The 22,258-nt window shown below is 43.3% G+C and overlaps 1 protein-coding gene across 1 annotated transcript in view; it reads left to right on the top strand.

Moving 5' to 3' along the window:
- Window positions 1-22,258, top strand: part of LOC134222887 (uncharacterized) — a 636,084-nt gene that overhangs the window by 542,934 nt on the left and 70,892 nt on the right. Inside the window, exon 3 of the mRNA XM_062702033.1 lies at window positions 4,597-4,856. Coding sequence (XP_062558017.1) covers window positions 4,597-4,856 — 260 coding nt within the window. The remainder of the gene's footprint in view (window positions 1-4,596; window positions 4,857-22,258) is intronic.

The raw sequence follows: 22,258 nt of genomic DNA, 5'->3' as shown, positions 1-22,258 counted from the left end.
AATCGTTACTACAGCGCAGAATCGATTGCCGCGCCTCTTCTTCTTGGCCGCTCTCTCTGAAACATCAATGACCGTCCTGATTGCATTCACCGTCGATCTGCCTTTTCGGAATCCGAACTGCTTTTCCGATAAGCCGGTCTCGCCCTCAGTGAACTGCGTCAGCCGATTAAGGATAATCCTTTCCAGAAGCTTCCCCAGTGTATCCAGCAGGCATATGGCCCTATACGATGCTGGATTCTCCGACGGTTTCCCTGGTTTCGGAAGCAGCACTTGTTTCTGGATCTTCCACCTATCTGGAAAGTTACCATCTGCTAGGCATTTCTGCAGCACCATCCTGAACAAATCTGGAAACGCCAGTATCGCAGTTTTTAGAGCCACGTTTGGAATTCCATCCGGACCCGGAGCTTTCTTCATCTTCAGACCTTCCGTCTTCATCAGCGTACGGTGTAGGCGGCCAGATAGTAGAATCATGCTGCGGGAAGAGACCGTCAACGATGATCTTCAGCTTGGCAGGACACATTTCCGCTGGCGTCGCTGGACCCCTGATCCTCGCTGTTACGACCCGATAAGCGTTGCCCCAAGGATCAGCGTCAGCTTCCCGGCACAACTCCTTGAAGCAGTTAGATTGGCTGACTCTAATCTCCCGTTTGAAGGCCGATCTAGCTTCACGGAAGATTATTCTACGCTCCTCTCTGACTGTTTCGGACCTTGCTCTCTGGAAGCGTCTTCTGACACTGAGACACGCAGCACGAAGACTAGCAAGAGTTTCGTTCTACCAGTAATTTAGCCGCCGGCTTCTCCTTGGCATCGTCGCATCGCATGCCCTCGCAAGAGTTTCTGTCAGCTCATCTGCATCGAGATTTTTAGCGCCGCTGTCTGCTCGAAGTGATTCGATAAAGAGATCCTTGTCGAAGTCCTTCGCCTTCCATTTTCGCCCGCTATTCCTAATTTCTCGCCGTACCGTCGGCATTCGTGTTCCAACACTATACCGAATCGCCTGGTGATCACTATGTGTATAGTCCTCACTAACTCTCCAGCTCATGTTCCTCACCAGCGACGGACTGCAGAACGTGACGTCGATAATGGACCCTGCCATCTCTGCGAAATGTACTAACGGTACCTTCGTTGCAAAGCCTGACATCCAGCTTTGCCAACGACTCCAGCAAACTGTAACCTCTGGGGTTAGTCAGCCTGCTTCCCCACTCCACTCCCCAAGCGTTGAAGTCGCCTCCGATGATTACCGGTTTTCGGCAGATCAGCTTCTCCGTGAGTGAGTCCAGCATCCGGTTATACTGCTCCAAGGTCCATCTTGGGGCTGCGTAGCAGCTACACACGAAGATCCCGTTGATTTTGGAGATAACGAAACCCTCGCTTGAGCTGTCTACCACTTCTTGAATAGGAAATTTGCCCATCACTTGGATAGCCGCAATCCCCGAGGAATCCGCCACCCAGTTGCCGTTGTCAGAAGGGATCCGATACGGTTCAGCAATATTTGCCACGTCATTCATTGCTTCTGTTGTCGACTGCCACAACAGTTGCTGTACGGTGTCGCAATGATTGAGATTCAACTGGATGATCTCCATTAATCCCGGCCCGCCATCGCCTTCTTGTATGCAGGGCATTGGAAGCCACCCGTCGTATGCTCGTTTCCGTCCTCCGGTTTGCAGAGCAGGCATCTTGGTTGCTTCGTGCAGCCCCTAGCAACATGTCCTTCTTCACCACATTTCCTACATAGACCGGATCTATCCGGGCCTTTGCAGTTTCGTGCCTGGTGGCCAAACCAAGGATGTTAACGATCATTCAGTAATTTGCGATCGATCTTTTAGTAGTTTGTCAATAACACATTCCAGAAGCTGAATTTCAAAATAAGTTGTATGGTGGACTTCTAGTGCGAAGGTTTTTCTAAAACTTTGCTTAATGGTTCGTTATTAGAATTCAACTAATAACGAAGTTAGAGCGCTAGTTGCATGATGAATGATCGTTAACATCCTTGGGCCAAACGCCATGCATTTAAAGCATCGTTCCATCTGCTTGGTGACTCGTGGGGCGAATCTCAACAGGCACACCGACCATCCTACTTTCACCTTGCCCGCCTCCACCATTTCGTTGGCAGCCTCTGCTGGTAGTCGCATCGCTGCTACTTGTGTGCCTCCGTACGCTTTCCTCAGTCGAATTGTCATTTGCACTTCCTCCAACTTGCATTGTGAGACCAGTGCATCCCTCAGTTCGTCTTCCGTCGTGATCTCGTCCAGGTCTCTGCACTCGACCACTGCTTCCTGCGTTAGAACTCTTACGTTACCGTCACTGCCCAATGAGCAATGAGCTCCCGGAAGGCCGAGCTCTTGATCGTGGAATCCTTCTTCAGCTCGAACAACAACTCCCCCTTCTGGGTACGCCTAGTTCTCACCACTTTCTCACCCAAGTCTTTTAGCTCCGTGTCCTCTCTCACCTTCTTCAGGATCGCTGCGTACGACGTTTTATCGCTTGCTTCTACGATCTTTTTTCTTCTGTTCCATCCTCTTTTCCATATTCTCCTTCTGCTTCTTCCTCTTCTCCCGCTGACTTTCCACGGTCTGCCACTCACCACCTTTGACGCGTTCCTTCAGCACGCTGGTAAGTCCTGCACATTCCGTTGCTTTTTCGTGACTTCCTGCTCTCCATGCGAATCCCTTCCTCGCTTTTCCGTGCGAGTGATTCGGGGACTTTTAGGTGCCTGCTGTGTCTCACCTGCTGTATGCTCCGCTGCTTCTTTCAGCAACTTTTCAGCTGCTTCGGCTCTCTTTTTTGGCACGATCTGTTCGTGTTCGGCTGCTTTTACGGCGGACTTGAAGCTCGTCACTAGAAGCTTGATCTTCGTGTGAACATTGTGCTTGTCCTTCACGAAGTCGTAAAGCTCGTTGACTCGCTTCCGCACCTCCATCAGGTTGGTCCTCTAAAGTTGTAGGTCCTCCTGAAAAGCACCACTTTCCGATTTTTGGGTGGACACCCTATTCCCGGATCCTAGCTCCTGTTGGCCTACCTGGTTCTCAGCAGTCTTGGCCGTACTACTGGTACTCGCTACTTCTGCCTGCGACATCACTGAAGATCGCTGCAACTTCCCACTTTTTGCGAAAACATTCGCTCCGCCTGCTCCTTCGTTGTTTTTTGTATTCGTTTCCATGTTAAAAGGGTCCCCCCTCCGGGCCGTTAGGGGTCGTACACTAATTACGTAAGCACTTATGGGGGGAGGGGGGGTCTGCCATTTTCCCGTTCCATATAAATAAAAAATGATTTGTATGGGAAAAATCTGACATGGGGGGAGGAGGGGGCGGTTGAAAAACCCAGAAAAAAATGCTTACGTTATTAGTGTACGGCCCCTTATCTCTACCTGTTGTAGATAGTCGCCTTTTATGATCCCATGGGTGCCTTTGTAAACAGTGAGGTCCATGCATAGGGTTGACTCCGGTGCCTTATAGCACCGTGTTCAGAGCCGGATGAGAATGGGTCATCGCTCTCACCGGCAGTCTGGAGGTCGTACAGCAAAATTATTTAAAAAGGTCTCTTATATTTTAGCATTCTAAGTAGTTGAAACAGTGACCCATTCTCACCCACCCCCATTTGACCCATTGTCACCCCGACGCGACGACGGTACCAACTAGTTTTAAAATTGAAAACATAAAATCAAGAAAGTGCAACCCCTTCTAGCTCAACATTCACTCGATTTTAACCAATTATTCATTCCGGTTCACATTACAGCAATTTTTACTTTTAAGTTAAAGTTAAAGGCATTGAAAATTATTAATCGATCCAATGAAATGGGGTAAAATTGTTGACGAGATTGTCAATTAGATTTGGGACTATCTCAATAGAGTTTGATGCAAACTTCAAATCATTAAAGTGGCAAAATACAACTTGTGGCTAATGGCCTACCATCATCAATCTTTCTCTAATCTCACTGTTAAAAACATTTTCGGGAACCCAAACAAAAAACTCCATACTAGTCCATCACTTCATCGTTCATTTATCGTCTATCCTTCAATAAAGATATTGAAAACTCACAACAACGGCATCGAAAGCAAACCTCTTTAACCCGTAAAAGGTTTCCAAACAACAATTTATACCAAGAGAGGAGGATCTCTGATTTTGATAAATTGAAAAAGTTTCTATTTTCTGCTTCCTTCACCTAAATCCGCTCCAACGAAGCGCACGGGGAGGTGGCAACTGCCACCGACTGCTGTTGCAGTGTCTTAATTAACATCTTGAGACAATTTTGTGTTTGCACTAAATGAAGCAAGTCACCCTGAGCAGCTGCCTTGCCCGAAAAGTGTCACAATTTTCAATTGCACGATTCATTTGCTTCTGGCAGTGATTAATCATTACCATTCAGAATTGCTACCCCCTAGATCCGGAAGGAAGCTCCCATGAAATCTACTTTAAATTATACGGTCAAAATCAAGCTCTTCCTCACGGAACAACAATCAAATTAGATATTAGCACTAATTCCATGACATTACATGCAATGATCTCAATTTACCCGCACCCCAACCTATCGAGCCTACACCACCAAAAAGGCGATGCTGATGATTCGTTTTTCTCCGTTCTTCCATTCCAATCCAGGACGACAGCATCATCCACCGGTGAACCGCGAGGACGACGCCGACGAGCAGCAGCCCCACACCAGCGGGCTGCTGGCAGCATCGGCAACAACAGCAGCAGCAGCAATAGCAGCAGGGGCCCTGACAGGACACACCTCGCGAGCAGAGGCAAGAGCAGAAGCACCTTCACAGCGGCCATGTCAAAGAGGAGGAAAATTGTTTACGGCTGGTTTAATTTCATCTTCTTATGCTGGATAATGCTCACCGAACAGTTCGTTAGCGGTAAGTAGTCGTTCGGTTTCCATACCTACTTATGGGCAATGTCTCGTTGACGGGTGGAGGCAGCGCGACGAAGGTCGCCAAGCGCTAATTTTCCGCTGCGAAGCAGCAGAGTATCAAGAAGCGCGCCGTCTAGGTATTTTGGGCGGGGAAATTATGAATCGCCTTCACCGCCACCAACAACCACTGGGGAAAAGTTGAAAGTTTTCTCGGGATGAGTGTGTAGTACATGGGGATGGGAGATGGGAAGCTGAAAGACGCACGCGGGGCTGCAGAGTTTCTCGCGGATTTGCGGTGAGCTAATTGTCTGCTACTTATGGAAGGAGCTTTGCTCGGCCCCGCTGGGCAGAGGTGCACAGATGGCTTTTCACGGGGAAGTAATTTGAGTTAATCGTTGGGAGATTATCTTGTGGCGATCTTAAGATTTGCAAGTGGAAACTTTGATACTCTCGAATGTTCAAGTGCTTAGGTCGAGGTGGAATGAAGTAACGAAGCCATTTATAAGTGGTTTTTGTTTTTATGGATTGTGGCTTTCGGTTTGAGTGAAGTAAAACGGAAACCAAACCAATTTGTTCTAAAAAACTTAGCATCTAAGGAAAGAAAGCGAAAGAAATAATTGAAAGTTTTGAAAAATAACTGTAGAAGAGATTACACAGTTTACAAATTACCCGGAACTCAGAAAGTGTTTGTAAATCGTTAGAATAGTGCAAAAAGGAAATGGAACGGAAAAAGTGAGAAAGTTCTTCCGATTGTCTAATAAAATTCCATTGAAAAATCATCCAGATATTCAGTAAAAAATCATTCGAATTCCCAGGGTGAATTTTTCCACTATTGAAACGAAAATTCTTTCGAATCTGAGCCCAAGTAACATTTTAAGTTTTATAACGCTCTTGAAGACCATAATTTACTCTACAAGAGTGTAATAAAACCAACATAAAACCAAAATGTTACTAGGGAGAGGGAAATTCTTTAGATTTTTCACGATACGTGGCTACGAAGTCAAAGCTAGAATGTGGGTGAATTGGAGGTCTAGTTCTTGGGTTCTTGCAGGATGATTCTCGTAGTGCGCTGTTCTTCGGAGATTGTAGTCAAAACTGCTTTGGGCGAAGATTGAAACCCTCAACTTATCCCCATCCTACCATACTTTCAATAGCCAAATTCGAAGATTCAGAACGGATAGATTTCCAAGCTTTGACATAAATCAGTACGCAGGTTTAGCATGGAGCTAGTTTTAGAGTAGACCACTTCCATAATAAGCATTTCGCCTCAGGTCCCCATCTTCAAGGGAGGACATGAGGGCTGCAAGACTGGAGACGTCGTCTGCTAGAGCATCCCTGATGCTGGTGGGAATTCCGTGGACTTTCTTTTGATTCAGGAGCTTGAGGCATTTGTTCTATCCCGCAGGCTTCGTCAGAAATGCGGAAGCGACCACCCCCAGTTATGTGAGAGGCTGGCCTGTCCGGTTCGAAGACGTGTACTGCCGCTTATTAGCTAGGACGTCCTGGATACGGGGCTGCTTGGGCTGCTCATTCTGAAAAATTGAATAACACTGGCGGAAACAGATGTGGGGCACCACACGATGCAATGTTCAAAATGCTATTGTTTTTGCGCCAAGCGGTGCCCCACTAAATAACAATAGCAGGTGCCGTCAGTGCTAGGAAAATAACAGTGTTGCAGAATCAGACCCATTTGCAAACTTGTGTTTTTGGTGTTCGTATTTAGCTTTCTATAATTGCCACCACCTTCTGAGTGCCTTCGAATTGTCGCCCCTTCTGAAGTGTAGAGTTACGGAGATGTTGATATTGGCTTTAGATGAGTGCCATCTCCACCAGATGACCCTTGCCACTGGAGGGATACCGACGCCGATCATCATGCGCAAGATACGATACCCATCCATAAGGAAAGTGCTGCTGTGACGAAAAGTGCGACTTTACGGCAGATGTCCGCCAGTACACGATGGCGGAATGTCAATATTCCTGCCTCAGCACAGGCAGACTCGGCTGATGGATAGAAGATAGAAAGCAACTTTGATGTATTGGTTTAAGGTAGGTGATAGAATGCCGTTCAGATCCCTTTGTACCACGCAGCATTAGATTATGTAGAGCACCAGATTTGTTTGAATGATCGCTCTGTAGCTTACGTAAAAGGGCTTCATCAGGTTTACCGTCATCTAACAACTTACCTGCGGCAGTATTTTTTCAGAGTCTAAGAGGAATTCTTTCCGTTTTCTTTCTCGTGTTCAGAGAGAAAAAAATGTCTAAGGTGCTAAGTGAAATCCGTAGGATTCGTTCAAAAGTTACGTAACGCTAATTTTTTGATTTATTTTTAGTATAAACCAAACGCTCGGCCTTACGCAATTTGTGAACAGCACCATTCTAGATTTTGAAAGAAATTCACCCGCAAGTCTGAGAGAAATATTGCAGATACTTTGAAAATTTCTTTCCAGATGCTGGATAAAATCTTTTCCTGATTCGGAAAGGAAAACTCTCCGGGTTCCGGGTTCCCGGATACATGGACTAATCCTTTCCGGATTCTGAGAGACATCCTCTCCGGATTCAGAGTGGAACCCTTCCCGAAATCTGAAAGAAATTCTGAGTGGAATCCTTGTGAGATTCAGAGAGCAATATTTCTCGAATTCTGGAAGGGATCTTGTCAAGATTCAGATTACAATCATTCTAAGGAGGAATCTGTTCCGGATTCTGAGAAGCATCTTTCCCAAGTTTTGAAATTTTTGGGAAATTTCTTGTGTTCCTAAATTCAGAATAAAATATTTCTTGGATGATGTACGCCAACCAACACTAAATTCACAAAAAAAACCTTGCAGGTCAATAAAGGAATCCTTCACGGATTCTGAGACAAATCCTTCCCGGACTCTGGACACAATCCTCTCCGGATTATGTGAGGAATACCTACGGATTTCGAGATAAATCCTTTCCAAATTCAGAAATAAATCCTTCCGGAATTCTGAGAAAGATCCTTCCAGTATTCTAAGAGGGATCTCCTCCGGATTCTGATTGGAATGCTTTTCGGGTTATGAGAGGAATTTTTCCTGGATTCGGAAAGAAATTCTTCCTATCTTCAGATAGAAATCCTTCCCGAATTCAGAGACGAATGCTTCCCGGAATCTGAAAGAAATCCTTTCCGGATTCCAATAGAAATCTTCCACGGATTCAGAAACTAATCTCCTTTACAGAATCAGAGAAGAATCGTTTCAGGATTCAGAAAAGAATCCTTTCAAGGTGCTGAGAGCCATCTATTCTGAGAGAAACCCTTCTCGCATTCTGAAAGAAGTCCTTCTCGAATTCAGAGAGGAATCCTTCCTGGATTCCTAGAGAAATTCGTCAGCTTTTGAAAGAAATCTTTCTCGAAATATGCCGGGGATCCTTTTCGTTTTCTGAGGAGAATCTTATTCGGATTCAGAGAGGAATTTTTCGCGAATTCTGAGAAGAATTGTACTCAGTATCTGCGCAGATTCCTTCCAAAGTGTTGAGAGAAAATTCATCTCCGAATTCTGAAAGGAATCCTTCCCAGATTCTTAAAGGAATTTTTCTAGAGTTCTGGAAAATATCCTTATTGTATTCTTAGCAGAATCTACACTGAATTTTTGTTGAAATCCTTGCAGGTTCTTAAAGAAATCCTTTCCGGATTCTGGGACGAACCCTTCCTGGATTCTGACAGAGAAAATGAGGAATGGAACAGGCATCTAATCGAATAGGTCATTTGACCGAACAGGTTATTTAGTAAAATAGGTCCTTTGGCCGAATAAGTCATTATCCAATTAGGTCATTTGACCATTAGCCAAGGTCATTTGGCCAATTAGGTCATTTGGCCGAATAGGTTATCTGGCCGAATAGGTCATTTGGCCGAATAGTTCACTTGGCCGAATAGGTCATTTGACCGAATAGGTCATTAGGCCGAACAGGAATTTCGTCGAATAGGTCATTTGGTCGAACGGTTATTTAGTTAAATAAGTCATTTGGCCGAACAAGGCATTTGGCCGAACAGACATTTCGTAAAATTGGTCATTTGGGCGAATTGGTCATTTGGAACTGGTCGTTTGGTCGAATAGGTTATTTGGCCGAATAGGTCATTAGGCCGAATAGGCTTAGATTATGAGACGAAACCTTTCCGGATCATGAGAGGACTCTTTTCGGATTCTGAGAGAAATCATCTCTGAATTCTGAGATTAATCCATCCCGAATTCTATAAGGAATCCTTTTCTTGATGTAAAAGGAATCAATAAAGGTTTATAAGAAAAGTCCTTTCCTGTTTATGAGAGTACTCTTTCGTGGGTTCCGTGCAGTGTTGGCGAAATTAAGCTCAAATCTCGATCATCGAAGCCTCCCCAAGTAGCACACGCAACATCTTCCTAAAAGCACCTTGTTCCTATTCAGTTTCATTAAAGGCATAGGAAAACATCAAAGCACGAAAAAGTTACATCAAGATGTCAAAAACGTTCGAATTGTGATCAATGTTTCATTAACATTGCAATGTAATACGAGTTTGACATTTGGAAACAAACAACCAAGAATACTGCACTTCATGTTGCAAATACGCAACAAAATCATTAAGTTACATATTATTTACCATGTAACTTCAATGCGTCTTTCAAAATTTAATTGTTTGTTAAAATTAAGTTGCAAATAAGTTGATTGTGTCTTCATGTTTAATTTAGCATTGTTCAACGTTTTGACAACTCACATTTTTTTTTCCTGTGATGGTGCAATCAAGTTACAGGAAACCCGAGTACAAAACTTCATAATCGTATGGTTTTTATGGTGAGTCAACATGCAGTCCCTTCGAAGTGTTGAGTGGTGCTGTGGTAGAGTGAAGGACTATCAATCACAAGATCCATAAATCAAATCCAGTTTTATATTTTTGTTTTATTTTTTTTCCGCTGTAGTATTTTGTAACATTATTGCAATTTTACTGCAATCGAAAGATGTTTTCATAGGCTCCACCTCTTGCGCTTTTTAGATTGCAAGAGAGTTATCTTTGATGGCACATATGCAAAGATTGTTTCTTTCCGAATAGTTGCAACACAGTGAAATGTTCAGTAGTGTAACAAGTTGTGCTGCTTGGGTCATGCACTAGCTAAGTCGCTTGCGAGCATCGCGCTCATTCGCCGAAAAAATATTTTACTCCAATAAGCGCTGAAACCGAATCACTGCGTTTTTTATATTAGCGTATGGATCTATCATGTTTTAAGCAAAGAATGTAAGCTCGATTATTATTTTAATTTATTCAGACTAAGGCCGAAGTGGCCTGTGCGTTATATAAGAGTCTTCTCCATTCGGCTCGGTCCATGGCTACACGTCGCCAACCACGCAGTCTACGTCATCTTCCACCTGATCGATCTACCTTGCCCGCTGCGCACCTCGCCTTCTTGTGCCCGTCGGATCGTTGTCGAGAACCAATTTCACCGAGTTACTGTCCGACATTCTGGCCATGTGCTCGGCCCACCGCAGTCGTCCAATTTTTGCAGTGTGAACGATGGATGGTTCTCCCAGCAGTTCATGCAACTCGTGGTTCATTCGCCTCCTCCACGTACTGTCCGCCATCTGCACCCCACCATAGATGGTACGCAGCACTTTCCTTTCGAAAACTCCAAGTGCGCGTTGGTCCTCCACGAGCATCGTCCTGGTCTCGTGTCCGTAGAGGACTACCGGTCTAATGAGCGTTTTGTAGATTGTCAGTTTGGTACGGCGGCGAACTCTATTCGATCGGAGCGTCTTGCGGAGTCCAAAGTACGTACGATTTCCAGCCATTGTACCACTCGTTTAAATCCCTGGAATCTATGACAAAAGGTCGAAAGACAAAAGGTCGAAAGACAAAAGGTCGAAAGGACAAAAGGTCGAAAGTCAAGAGGTCGAAAAGACAAAAGGTCGAAAGGACAAAAGGTCGAAAAGACAAAACGTCGAAAGGGACAAAAGGTCGAAAGGACAAAAGGTCGAACGGCTCAAAAGGTCGAAAAGGACAAAAGGTCGAAAAGTACAAAAGGTCGAAAGGGACAAAAGGTCGATCAAGAACAAGTTGATAACAAGTTGGGTGTATTCCGAAATAATTTATGAAATGCATTTAACTTGAAGTAGAAATAACACACTCATCACATCATTCAAAGTTGAAGAATGAGCAATTTTCAAAGAAGGAGTAATTACTATGAAACAATATTATGAATATCTAGAGAGTTCTCTTAGAGATAAAAAGATTGTTGATTTAGGAAATGAATAAAACTTGTATTGCGCGAGACAGAGTTGTCCTCTACAGTTGGCAAAAAAAGATGCTCTTTTATTTTAAACTATTTTTAGCAATTAAATAAAATTTATTCAATGAGTGCAAATAATAGATGAAAATCTAGGTTTTCTGAATGTCGCTTCGATCTGTCAAAATAGTGCACTCCGGAGCCACGCAGGCGCACGCATTGAAAATACACCGGCGTGTAAAATACGCCGGTGTATTTGATGTGCGGCGTGCACCATTATGACAGATCGAAGTGACAGTTAGAAAACTCAACATCCATCTATTAGTTGTACTCACTGAATGAATTTTATTTATTTGTTAAAAATTGTGAAAAAAAAAGATCAGAGTTTTTGTTAACTGTGTAGGGCAACTCTGGTGCTAGATTGACTCTCTCCGTTTCAGTTGCTTGTCCATTTCGACCTTTTGATCTTATTGATCTTTAGTTTCTTTCGACCTTTTGTCCCATTCGACGATCTGTCCGTTTCGACCTTTTGTCCCGTTCGACGTTTTGTCGTTTCGACCTTTTGTCCCTTTCTACCTTTTGTCCTTTTCGACCATTTGTCCCTTCGACCTTTTGTCTTTCGACGTTTTGTCTTTCGATCTTTTGTCCTTTCGACCTTTTTTCTTTCGACCTTTTGTCCCTAACCCAAATCCCTGCTCTTCGTATTACCCCTTCCAAAGCGATGTTGAATAGCAGACACGGTAATGGCCCAGTGCAGCGCTCTAGCCAGTCCCTCACCACCGTATTTAAATAGCTCTCCTGGTAGTTGGTCAACCCCAAGGGCTTTGTTGTTCTTCAGCCGGCCAATCTTCTCCTGGATTTCCTGGAGATCCGGACCCGGTAAAATTATGTCCTGCGCGCGTTCTCCCAGGTTCATCACCATACCGCCATCTTCGTCTGCCATATCGCCATTCAGGTTCTCTTCGTAGTGCTGCCGTCACCTTTGGATCACCTCATGCTCGTTTGTAAGAAGGTTCCCGTATATGTCCTTACACATATCATGCAGTTGATGCTGGGTTATTAGGCCGAAGAAGGAAAAAAGAAAAAGGAAGAAGGAAAAAGGAAAACGGAAGAAGGAAGAAGAAAGAAAGAAAAAGGAAATAGAAGAAGGAAGAAGGAAGAAGAACGAAGGAAGAAAGAATAGGGAAGAAGGAAGGAAGAAGGAAGAAGGAAGGAGGAAGAAGGAAGGAGGAAGAAGGAAGAAGGAAGAAGGAAGAAGGGAGAAGGAAAAAGAAGGAAGGAGAAGGAAGAAGAAAGAAGGAAGAAGAAAGAAGGAAGAAGGAAGAAAGAAGAAGAAAGGAGGAAGAAAGAAAAAAGAAGAAAGAAGAAAGAAGAAGGATTATGGAAGGAGGAAGAAGGAAGAAGAAAGAAGGCACAAGGAAGAAGGCAGAAGTGAGAAGAAAGAAGGAAGAAGAAAGAAGGCAGAAGGAAGAAGGAAGAAAGAAGGAAGAAAGAAGGAAAAAAGAAGGAAGAAAGGAGGAATAAAGAAGGAAGAAAGAAGGAAGAAAGAAGGAAGAAAGAAGGAAGAAAGAAGGAAGAAAGAAGGAAGAAGGAAGAAAGAAGGAAGAAAACGGAAGAAAGAAGAAATAATAAAAAAGAAGGAGGAAGAAAACAGGTAGAAGAAAGAGAGAAGAAGAAAGAAGGAAGAAGAAAGAAAGAAAAAAGAAGATGGAAGAAGGAAAAAGGAAGAAGGAAGAAGAAGAAATAAGGAAGAAGGAAGAAAGAAGAAGGAAGATGCAAGAAAGGAAGAAGGGGTGAGTGGAAGAAAGAAATTTTTTTCACTTTTTTCACTTCTTGCTTCTTTTTGCTAATTCGGCCTAATGGCCATTCGGCCTAATGACCATTCGGCCTGATGTCAATTCGGCCTAATGACCTTCGGCCAAATGGCCTTCGGCCTAAAGGCTTTCGGCCTAATGGCCTGACACCCATGCAGTTGCACGTGGCCTTTACGTGAACGGTTCAACTTCTCATAGAGCTTTCGTGCGTTATTAGCGCGGTACAGTTCCTCCGTCTCTTCACGGTCTCGATCTTCCTGGTGGCGCTTTTTCCTCCGGAAAATCGAGTTTTGTCTGTTCCGCGCCCGTTGTATCGTGCCTCGTTCGCCCTCATGTGGTGTTGCAGCAATCTCGCCCATGCTGCATTCTTCTCCTCAACTAACTGCTCACATTCGCCGTCATACCAATCGTTTCTCTGATCCGTGGCCACCGTGCCTAGTACAGCGGATGCGGTGCTTCCAATGGCGGATCGAATATCTCTCCAGTAATCTTCAAGAGATGCTGCGCGTTGTCTTGGGCTAGTCTACCGTCTTGTAGCCGCCCAATGTTTATCTGCAGCGGACGACTCCGACGCGTGTTGTACACCGTCGAGAGTTTTGAGCGCAGACATACTGCAACGAGGTAGTGGTCGGATTCAATATTCGCACTGCGATAAGTGCGGACGTTCGTGATGTCGGAGAAGAATTTACCGTCGATTAGAACGTGGTCGATTTGGTTTTCCGTTACTTGATTAGGCGATTTCCATGTGGCCTTGTGGATATTCTTGCGGAGGAAGAAAGTGCTTCGGACCACCATTCCGCGGGAGGCTGCAAAGTTTATGCATCGTTGGCCGTTGTCGTTCGATACGGTGTGCAGACTATCCGGTCGATAACCGGTCTATACATTTCCTCCCTTCGTACCTGTGCATTCATGTCACCGAATACGATTTTGACGTCCCGCAGTGGGCATCTATCGTATGTCTGCTACAGCTGTGCGTAGAACGCTTCTTTCTCGTCGTCGGGTCTCCCTTCATGTGGGCAGTGCACGTTGATGATACTATAGTTGAAGAAACAGCCTTTCATCCTCAGCTTGCACATCCTTGCGTTGATTGTCTTCTTCTTCTTCTCCATGGCTCCGCATTTCAACTGGAAATTGGCCTAGCTTTTCAACCTAGTATTCTATTAGCATTTCCTCAGTTATTAATTGAAAGCTTTTTGCATGCCCGCCATTGCATGAGTATGTATCTTGTGTGGCAAGTACAAGGATACACTATGCCCATAGTGTCGATTAAGTTTCCAACCCGAAAACATCCTAGACCGGACCGAGAATCGAACTCGCCATCTCCGGATTGGTAATCCTACGCCTTTGCTCGCAATGCTACTGGAGACCTCTCGCGTTGATTGGCTGCCACCCAATCACGCGTTGGCGCATCTTTCCCAGCACTATGAAGCCGGTTCCCAGCTCGTTGGTGGTGCCACAGCTTTGGTAGAAGGTAGCCGCTCGATGCCCGCTTTTCCACACTTTCTGTCCTGTCCAGCAGATTTCCTGCAGCGCTACGACATCAAAGTTGCGGGGATGTAATTCATCGTAGATTATCCTGTCGCAACCTGCGAAGCCTAGCGACTTGCAGTTCCATGTTCCAAGCTTCCAATCGTGATCCTTTATTCGTCGCCTAGGTCGTTGCCGATTGTATCGAGTCGTATTATCTTCTATGTCGTTCGTAATAGTTGTTTTTAAAGGCGGCTTATTGGGCCTGCGCAAACCTCCTGTCTCGTCGGAGTGCCGTCGTGTCAGGGATGTTTAGCGTCCCACCTAACACCAGGACTTGGGCTTGCGCGCTTTGAGTGGCACACGGTCGCTTTGGCGGAGCCTACTTGCGGATATATTCAGCTTTTTATAGAGGTTTAACAGATGGTACGGATGGTACGTGGAGGAGGCGAATCGAGTTGCATCAGCTTTTGGGAGAACAATCCATCGTTCGGAACGAAGCTAGAATGTTGGACAGTAATCCGGTGAAATTGTTTCTCGAAAACGAAAACGGGCACAATAAGACGAGATGCACAGCGAGCAAGGTGGATCGATAAGCTGGAAAACGATTTGCAGACCCTCCGTGATTGACGACGTGAACTGAAAACATAGATAGAACATCAAAACGATTTGCTCTCACGCTCTCTAATATTTAAAAGAACGTGAGAGTAAACCGTCGATTTCCCCTCTTGGGGAAAAATGTTGCAAAAGGCAGTTTTTTTTAAAAAGCGAAATACAACCAAATGAAGCATCCACCGGATATAATTATGTCTTCGCTATTGGATGATATAGTTTTGAAACAAAAATACTTCCCCCATTCAGCAGGTGACTGCTTTTTCTCCTCGGTGGGTGGTTTTATTACGGGGGGAGGGGGGAGGGGGGTATACGAGCACGTGGCTGTCTTTCTCGGTAATTTGAGCCTTAAACGAACTCAACATATATACAAATTGAGACATTCCGCTACACAAGCTAAAAGACCGCTTCATCATTATTTTTATCCTCTTCAATTATAATTTGAGGACAAATTGTGCAATGTCTGCGTTTTCCTCATATTGTATATAAGCATTGATCACTTACATCTGTTAAACACAAACTACAACAGCCACGCCAAACAGTTAAATTGAAATCATTCCTCGTGACTACAATTTAAAACACAAATAAAAAAATATTACATTTCTCTCTCAATTAATGCACAACAATCCAGGCACAAAAGCTTGCCTCGAGAAGGAATAAGCATTTCGGATTCTCAAGACTTGCGAAAAACGGGGGCGGCCGGGAAGAAGGGAAAACTTTTGCAATTTTTATTTCACCTCTCTTAACCCCCGGTACGCTTTCCAGTCGAACTTTGTACTACCCCACAGCGCAATGCACAATCAGCGGTGGTTTCGTGCACGTGGCTGTGTATGGCGCTTGCCTTCGGTACTCATGTGCGTTCATATTTATTTTTTTTATTTAACTTATCCGGCCAAAGTTTTTAACTTCTTAACATACACAGACAAGCGTGTGGGAGGGAATGATTTCACAAGCCATCATATATTGCTTCGTAACCGCCCCGGAGGCAATTTGATATCTGACGGAAACTTCCCGTCGACTGATTTCGAAATTGAATTTTCGCCTTGGAGGCTGTGCCGGGTGAGGGAAGGGGAAAAAATGGGCGGAAGAAATTTTTATTGACATGTGAAAAGTTACTCCAAAGAGAACTCGTAAACACACATGGATGGCAAAACGGCTGTTTGTCTTGGTGGTATAATTCTAACAAAAGGAGCCACATTTCGTTTGATGTTTGTTGGCAGTTCCCTTCGGGTGGAAATTCTCCATCATTATCATATAGCAATCATTTACAGCATGTGGAAGTCACCCCCTGTTCGAGACAGACTTTTCTCCAATCAAGCTCGGCCTCATGACATGCCTTTGTATCATCTCCGGTGTGCTTCTCTTTTTGCTGGAAGGAAGCATCTCTCCAGAGCGTTATAATTACCTTAGCTCAGGGCCTCGGAGCTTCACTTCGACGTGCCAAACCACAGACGGATCCCATCATCTTCATCATCTTCTTCTGCCTTTGTTACTGCTAAGCATAATGTCAATCTGACCAATTACTCAATCCGGCTCCAGGATGGGACGGCCATTGTTACAACTGCCCAGGCTCGGAGAACAAAAGGAAGGCCTTTCAAAGCCCTCTGAAAGCCCTTTTGTATTCGAGGAAACATCTTTACCGGGGCCCAAGTTTAAAGCAACTTTCTCAAGTGGATCCATTCATCGCATCCGCCCAGCCCATTATCACTGCTCTATTCAGCGTGCATCAAAATAGCAACGGCCATGGCGCGGTGGCGGCGGTTTTTCCTCCCCTTGCGCTCCCCGCAATAGCGTGATAATCCGTTTGTTGACCCTTTACCGTGGCGCAAAGCTCGGGCGGGAGCTTGGGATGGCCCTCCTCAAGTAGGCACTCGTAAAACATAATGACGTTGGTCCTTTCTCGTCTTCGTTCGCTCATAATAATAGTTAAGTTGAGCGATGGACGAAGGATCGCCGGAGAAGTTTCCGTAGCGAAGGAAGGATAGAGTGGGATTTGCTGACGTGGTATGGGGGACGGGGGTTGTCTGGAGCGCCATATTGTTGTTGGTACACCGGGAAGTACAGATAGACAACAAGCTTAAGTAGTGCCCCATAACAGATAGGATAATGGGAAAATCTCATTGTTGCATAGAGCGGACTGCAACAGGCGAGAAGAAAAAGGATGAGATGTACTTTTCATAACGTGTTTGTTGTGTTCGTTATGGATTTGGTTGCGTGTGGCCGTAAAGGAATAAAATTGTTTAGGTAAAATATGATAAAAAATAAATAAAATTCAGTGACAGTTGGGTTTGCTCTATCAGGACTGGTAGCGAGTCACTTTTTAGTAACTTGGTCACTATTTTGAGGCTAGTCACTATTTGCATCCAAAAGTCACTATTTTTCGGGAAATGGTTCGTTCCACCGTTTGTAAAAAAAAAAGTTGAAAATAAAAATCATTTGTGTCTACTATTAACATCAACCAAATTAAATGTAAATTTGTTAGCAAAATACATCAAGTTCGAGAAATTGCTCCAAAAAAAGCTCCCAGCGTAAATACCATAAGGTGACTAAAATAATGAAAATAGATTTAGCTGCATTGCGTGACAACACCGTTGTCGAGCGAGGTTTTTCTACGTCAGGTAGAATAATGAACGATAGGGTGTCGATGACGGAAAGTAAATTAAAATCTTTTATGATTGTTAAATAAATCCGTTTTGTTATCCTCCAGGATCCAATAATAGTCACGAAAATAAAAATTGAAAAGCGAGGTATGTCAGAAGTAATTCTGTACTGACGAAACTGGACGAAACTTTAATTTAATTTCTTTCAAACGCTTCATGGAAGTTTGGCACAAGAAATCGTTATGAATTTTAAAAGGCCGTCTTATGATAGATGATTTCAATTCAAAAAAAAGAAGCAATGTGCGGCAGAGTAGGTTCGAACCATGGACGTCGGGATCGGGAGGCCTGTATGCAGACCACACACCGAAGCTTGGGCATACGTTCAGGCAATTCCGTATATACAGCGCAGGATTGTTGCGACTACGCAGACTACCCGATTTTCGCGGATTTGATACGCATTTACATAACGGTTTTGAGGCTTCGCGCGGATTTAGTTTTGGGTGGAAATTTAATAAATAAGGAACGTAGGGTTTTGTTATCGATAGCAAAATGCTGTTGAGAAGGGACTCCACGTTCGAAGTCTATGCTGTTTTTTTTGGATGTTTCCAAGCCATTATTGAATGCATTATACTCTTGAGCACTCGTTTAACAATCATTATAAGGGTAAGAACTTCACTTGTGGTCATTTTTCATCGTTTCTGAATATCCATTTTTTGTCACGTCAATTTTGACATAATTCCGAGATATTTCTTAGTTTCTGATAGATTAACCCCTCCACGACGAACCACACAACATGAAACATATCATCATTTTTCCATTTTTTTTGTCCGGAATTAGTTTCTTTTCTTAAAGTATTGAAAATTTTATATTTTTTTCATAGCATTCATCTAGATTGAAATTTTGACAGCACAAAAATGTTTCTTGATTCATACAGAAATTGTTTTTTTTTCATTAACGTTACTTTGACACGAACAATCCGTCCGTCTTCAACCACAACCAACCAAAAGCTGCAACAATCCGATACTCTTCAAAAGCACCTTCGACACCACGATCAGAGAACCGACGAGGAAAAAAAACAATTATTCCGAAAACAAATCATGTTAACTCGAAACCGATAAGAACAACAAATCATTCAATTTGGTATATTCGACATTACAAATGAAAACCAATGAGAAAACGAATCATTTGCTTCGGCGCTACTCCGAAGCTCTTTCAACATCTTAGATCGATTAAGTCAAACAAAAGATATTTTAGTTACCAGATAAAGATTGTCGCTTCAGTTCCCTTTGTTCTGCTGTCCAAAACATGTGTGGTACCTAACTGCCAAATCGTATTTATTTTTCCTTCATTGACATTTAGATCTTTTCTCATCGCCAGCAAAAGATGTTCCGGACAGCGACGACAGCGACAATGTTTATCTTGTAACTAAAATATCTTTAAGTCAAACCTTTGAGAAAAAAAATCACTTATCACGTCACAAGCCAAAACTGATGGGCAAATCATTCAATCCGGCGTTCTACCACAGCAGTTTCGACATCACATATCGAAACCGATGAATCATTTATGCTGGCGCTCTTCCAGAGAGCCTTCAACTTTTTAAGTTAAGGTGGTTTTACAACAAAGCCACAAATCGGCCATCTTGGAAACCACGTGCTTTTTATAGTGATTTTTCAAGAGCACGAATTGAGAGAACAACAACGCCCATGGGGATCACAATATCTGTAGATCGTTTGATTACTCATGCTAAGCAATCGACTTTAATTTCAGCATTGTACAAAAAATATTACGCTGGTTTTGAACTTTTGATAATAGGAGTAGAAAACCGTGTGGTGAATTTGAAATTCACCACATGGCTTGATTGTATAATCACCTTAAAACAGTTGAGAAATAACACATTTTTTAATAAACCACTTTTCCAGAGTGCCTTCGACATCACAAACCAAAACCGATGAGCAAATTATTCAATCCGACGCTCTTACAGAGCATCTTCGACACTACAAGTCGAAACCGATGAGCAAATCATTCATTCCGACGCTTTCCCAGAGCGTCTTCGATATCACAAGTCGAAACCGATGAGAAAATCATTCAATCCGATGTTCTTCGAGAGCGTCTTCGACATTACAAGTCGAAACCGATGACCAAATCATTTATTCCGACGCTCTTTCAGTGCGTTTTCGACATCACAAATCATTCATCCGATGCTTTTCCAGAGCGTCTTTGACATTACAAGTCGAAACCGATGACCAAATCACAGAGAAACAGACGTCTCACTTTGAACAAAATGTAAACTAAATCATCGTCACGGAAACATTGTCGCCCAATGCTAAAATCACTGTGTGTGGTCAAGCGGCACCAAGATGGCAGTAGTACACAAACGTCAAACACAAGCAAAATCGAGGGAAGCGCCATCGGTGGCTGATTAACCACCTACAAAAAATTAAATCAACAATTAAAAAGGTGAAGGATGGAAATGTGTTGAGTGAGACGTATGTTTCTCTGTGACCAAATCATTTAATCCGACGCTCTTCCAGAGCGTCTTCGACATTAGGGGAGAGACGTTCAATATGCGCCCCCTAAGCAAATCTTCGAATTTAACTATGATAATGGTCGAAATTATGTACTTCCAATGTGTTAACCACTAATTTAACTTACCATCTATGATACGGAATAAAAATTTGGACGAAAAACCAATTATATTCCGAGAAAACAATTTTATTTTGAAGCGCTGCATTTTCGTGCAATTTCAAACCATGCGGGTTGAAACGCGCCACCCCGAGGCTAAAACGCGCCAGCCTAAAAATGTAAACAAACAGCAGTGAACTGACAGAAGAATCAAGTATCAATTTATGAAAAGTCCTATTCTCGTTTCAACTGCAATGAAATGTTAATTAATATTTTTTTTGCTAAATTTTCGTGTAACTAGTTGATGTGTGCATACAAGATATGTTTATTCTTTAATTTATTTGGTGGGCGCATGAGACCTTGTGCATTACGGAGCCAAATCACGATTTTCTGTGCATGGCACATGTATCACACTTCCAAGAAGTGAGATCTTACGGTCTACATGAGTAACCAACGATCTATCGGACTGCTTCGAATGTGATATATGCCCTTTGTGATACGTAGAATAGAATGTGTTTACATCATAGGTTCTTGATAGTCCAAGAAATCTCTGGATCAAGGCTATAAAGTCTATAGAAGCAACAAAAAATCGATCGGACGGTTTTTAACATGGTACATGCCCTTTATGACACATAGAATAGAATGCGTACCCAGCATAGGTTCTTGGTCATCCAAGAAATCCCTGGAATAGGCCTTTCGGTCTACACGCGGAACCAAAGATTTCTTAGATTGTTTCAAATATGGGACTTGCCCTTTGTGATGCACAGAATATAATGTGATCAAAGTATGAGTTTTTGGCCATCCAAGAAATCCCTGGAAAAGGCCTTTAGGTCTACATGCGGATCCAAAGATTACTTGGATGCGAAGTGGTTTTACCTGTTGTCATGGGTTGTAGGTAGTCTACGAACTCCATACATTCAAGGTCTGTTGATTAAGCTTCGTATTGGAGGCAGATATTGAAGAATAAACAAGTTGTGTGACCCCTTCTTGGTATATGTTTGTATTCCAAGTAGTTCTTGATGTTGTCACTGATGCCAGGTAGTCTACGAACACCATATATTCAAGGCCTGGGGATCAACCTACATAATGGAGGCAGTTATTGAAAAATAAACAAGTTATGTGACACCTCCATGGTATATATTAGAATTCCAAGTAGCTCTTGTTGTTGTCGTGGGCTCCAGGTAGTCTACGAGCTCCATAGAGTCAAGGTATGCTGATCAACCTCCGTAATGGAGGCAGCTATTGGAGAATAAACAAGTTGTGTGACCCTTCTAGGTATATGTTTGTATTTCAAGTAGTTCTTGTTGTTGTCATTAGTGCCAGGTAGTCGACGAACTCCATAGAGTCATGGCCAGTGCATCAATCTCCGTAATGGAGGCAATTATTGAAAAATAAACAAGTTGTGTGACCCCTAGTTAGTATATGTTTGTATTTCAAGTAGTTCTTGTTGTTGTCGTGGGCTCCAGATAGTCTATGAACTCCATGAAGTCAAGGTCCATGGGTCAACCTCCGCAATGGAGGCAGTTATTGGAGAATAAACAAGTTGTGTGACCCTTCTTGAAATATGTTTGTATTCCAAGTAGTTCTTTTTGTTGTCGTGGGCTCCAGAAAGTCTTCGAACTCCATAGCATCAAGGTGTGTAGATCAACCTCCGTAATGGAGGCAGCTATTGGAGAATAAACAAGTTGTGTGACCCCTTCTTGGTATATGTTTGTATTCTGAGTAAGTTTTTGCTTTTGTCATTGGTGCCAGGTAGTCTACGAACTCCAGAAAGTAAAGGTCTATGGCTCAACCTACGTAATGTAGGTAATTATCGGAGAATAAACCAGTTGTGTGCCCTCTTCTTGGTATATGTTTGTATTCCAAGTAGTTCTAGTTGTTGTCGTAGGCTCCAGGTAGTCTACGAACTCCATAGTTTCAAGGTCCGTGGATCATCCTTCGTAATGGAGGCAGCTATTGAAGAATAAACAAGTTGTGTGACGCCTAGTTAGTATATGTTTTTATTCCAAGTAGTTCTTGTTGTTGTCGTGGGCTCCAGGTAGTGTACGAACTCCATAGAGTCAAGGTTTGTAGATCAATCTCCGAAAT

This window comes from Armigeres subalbatus, chromosome 1, assembly GCF_024139115.2.
Source record: "Armigeres subalbatus isolate Guangzhou_Male chromosome 1, GZ_Asu_2, whole genome shotgun sequence".
Taxonomy (NCBI): domain Eukaryota; kingdom Metazoa; phylum Arthropoda; class Insecta; order Diptera; family Culicidae; genus Armigeres; species Armigeres subalbatus.
The sequence above is the reverse complement of the archived record's forward strand: the minus strand, read 5'-3'. Positions and strand labels throughout refer to the sequence as shown.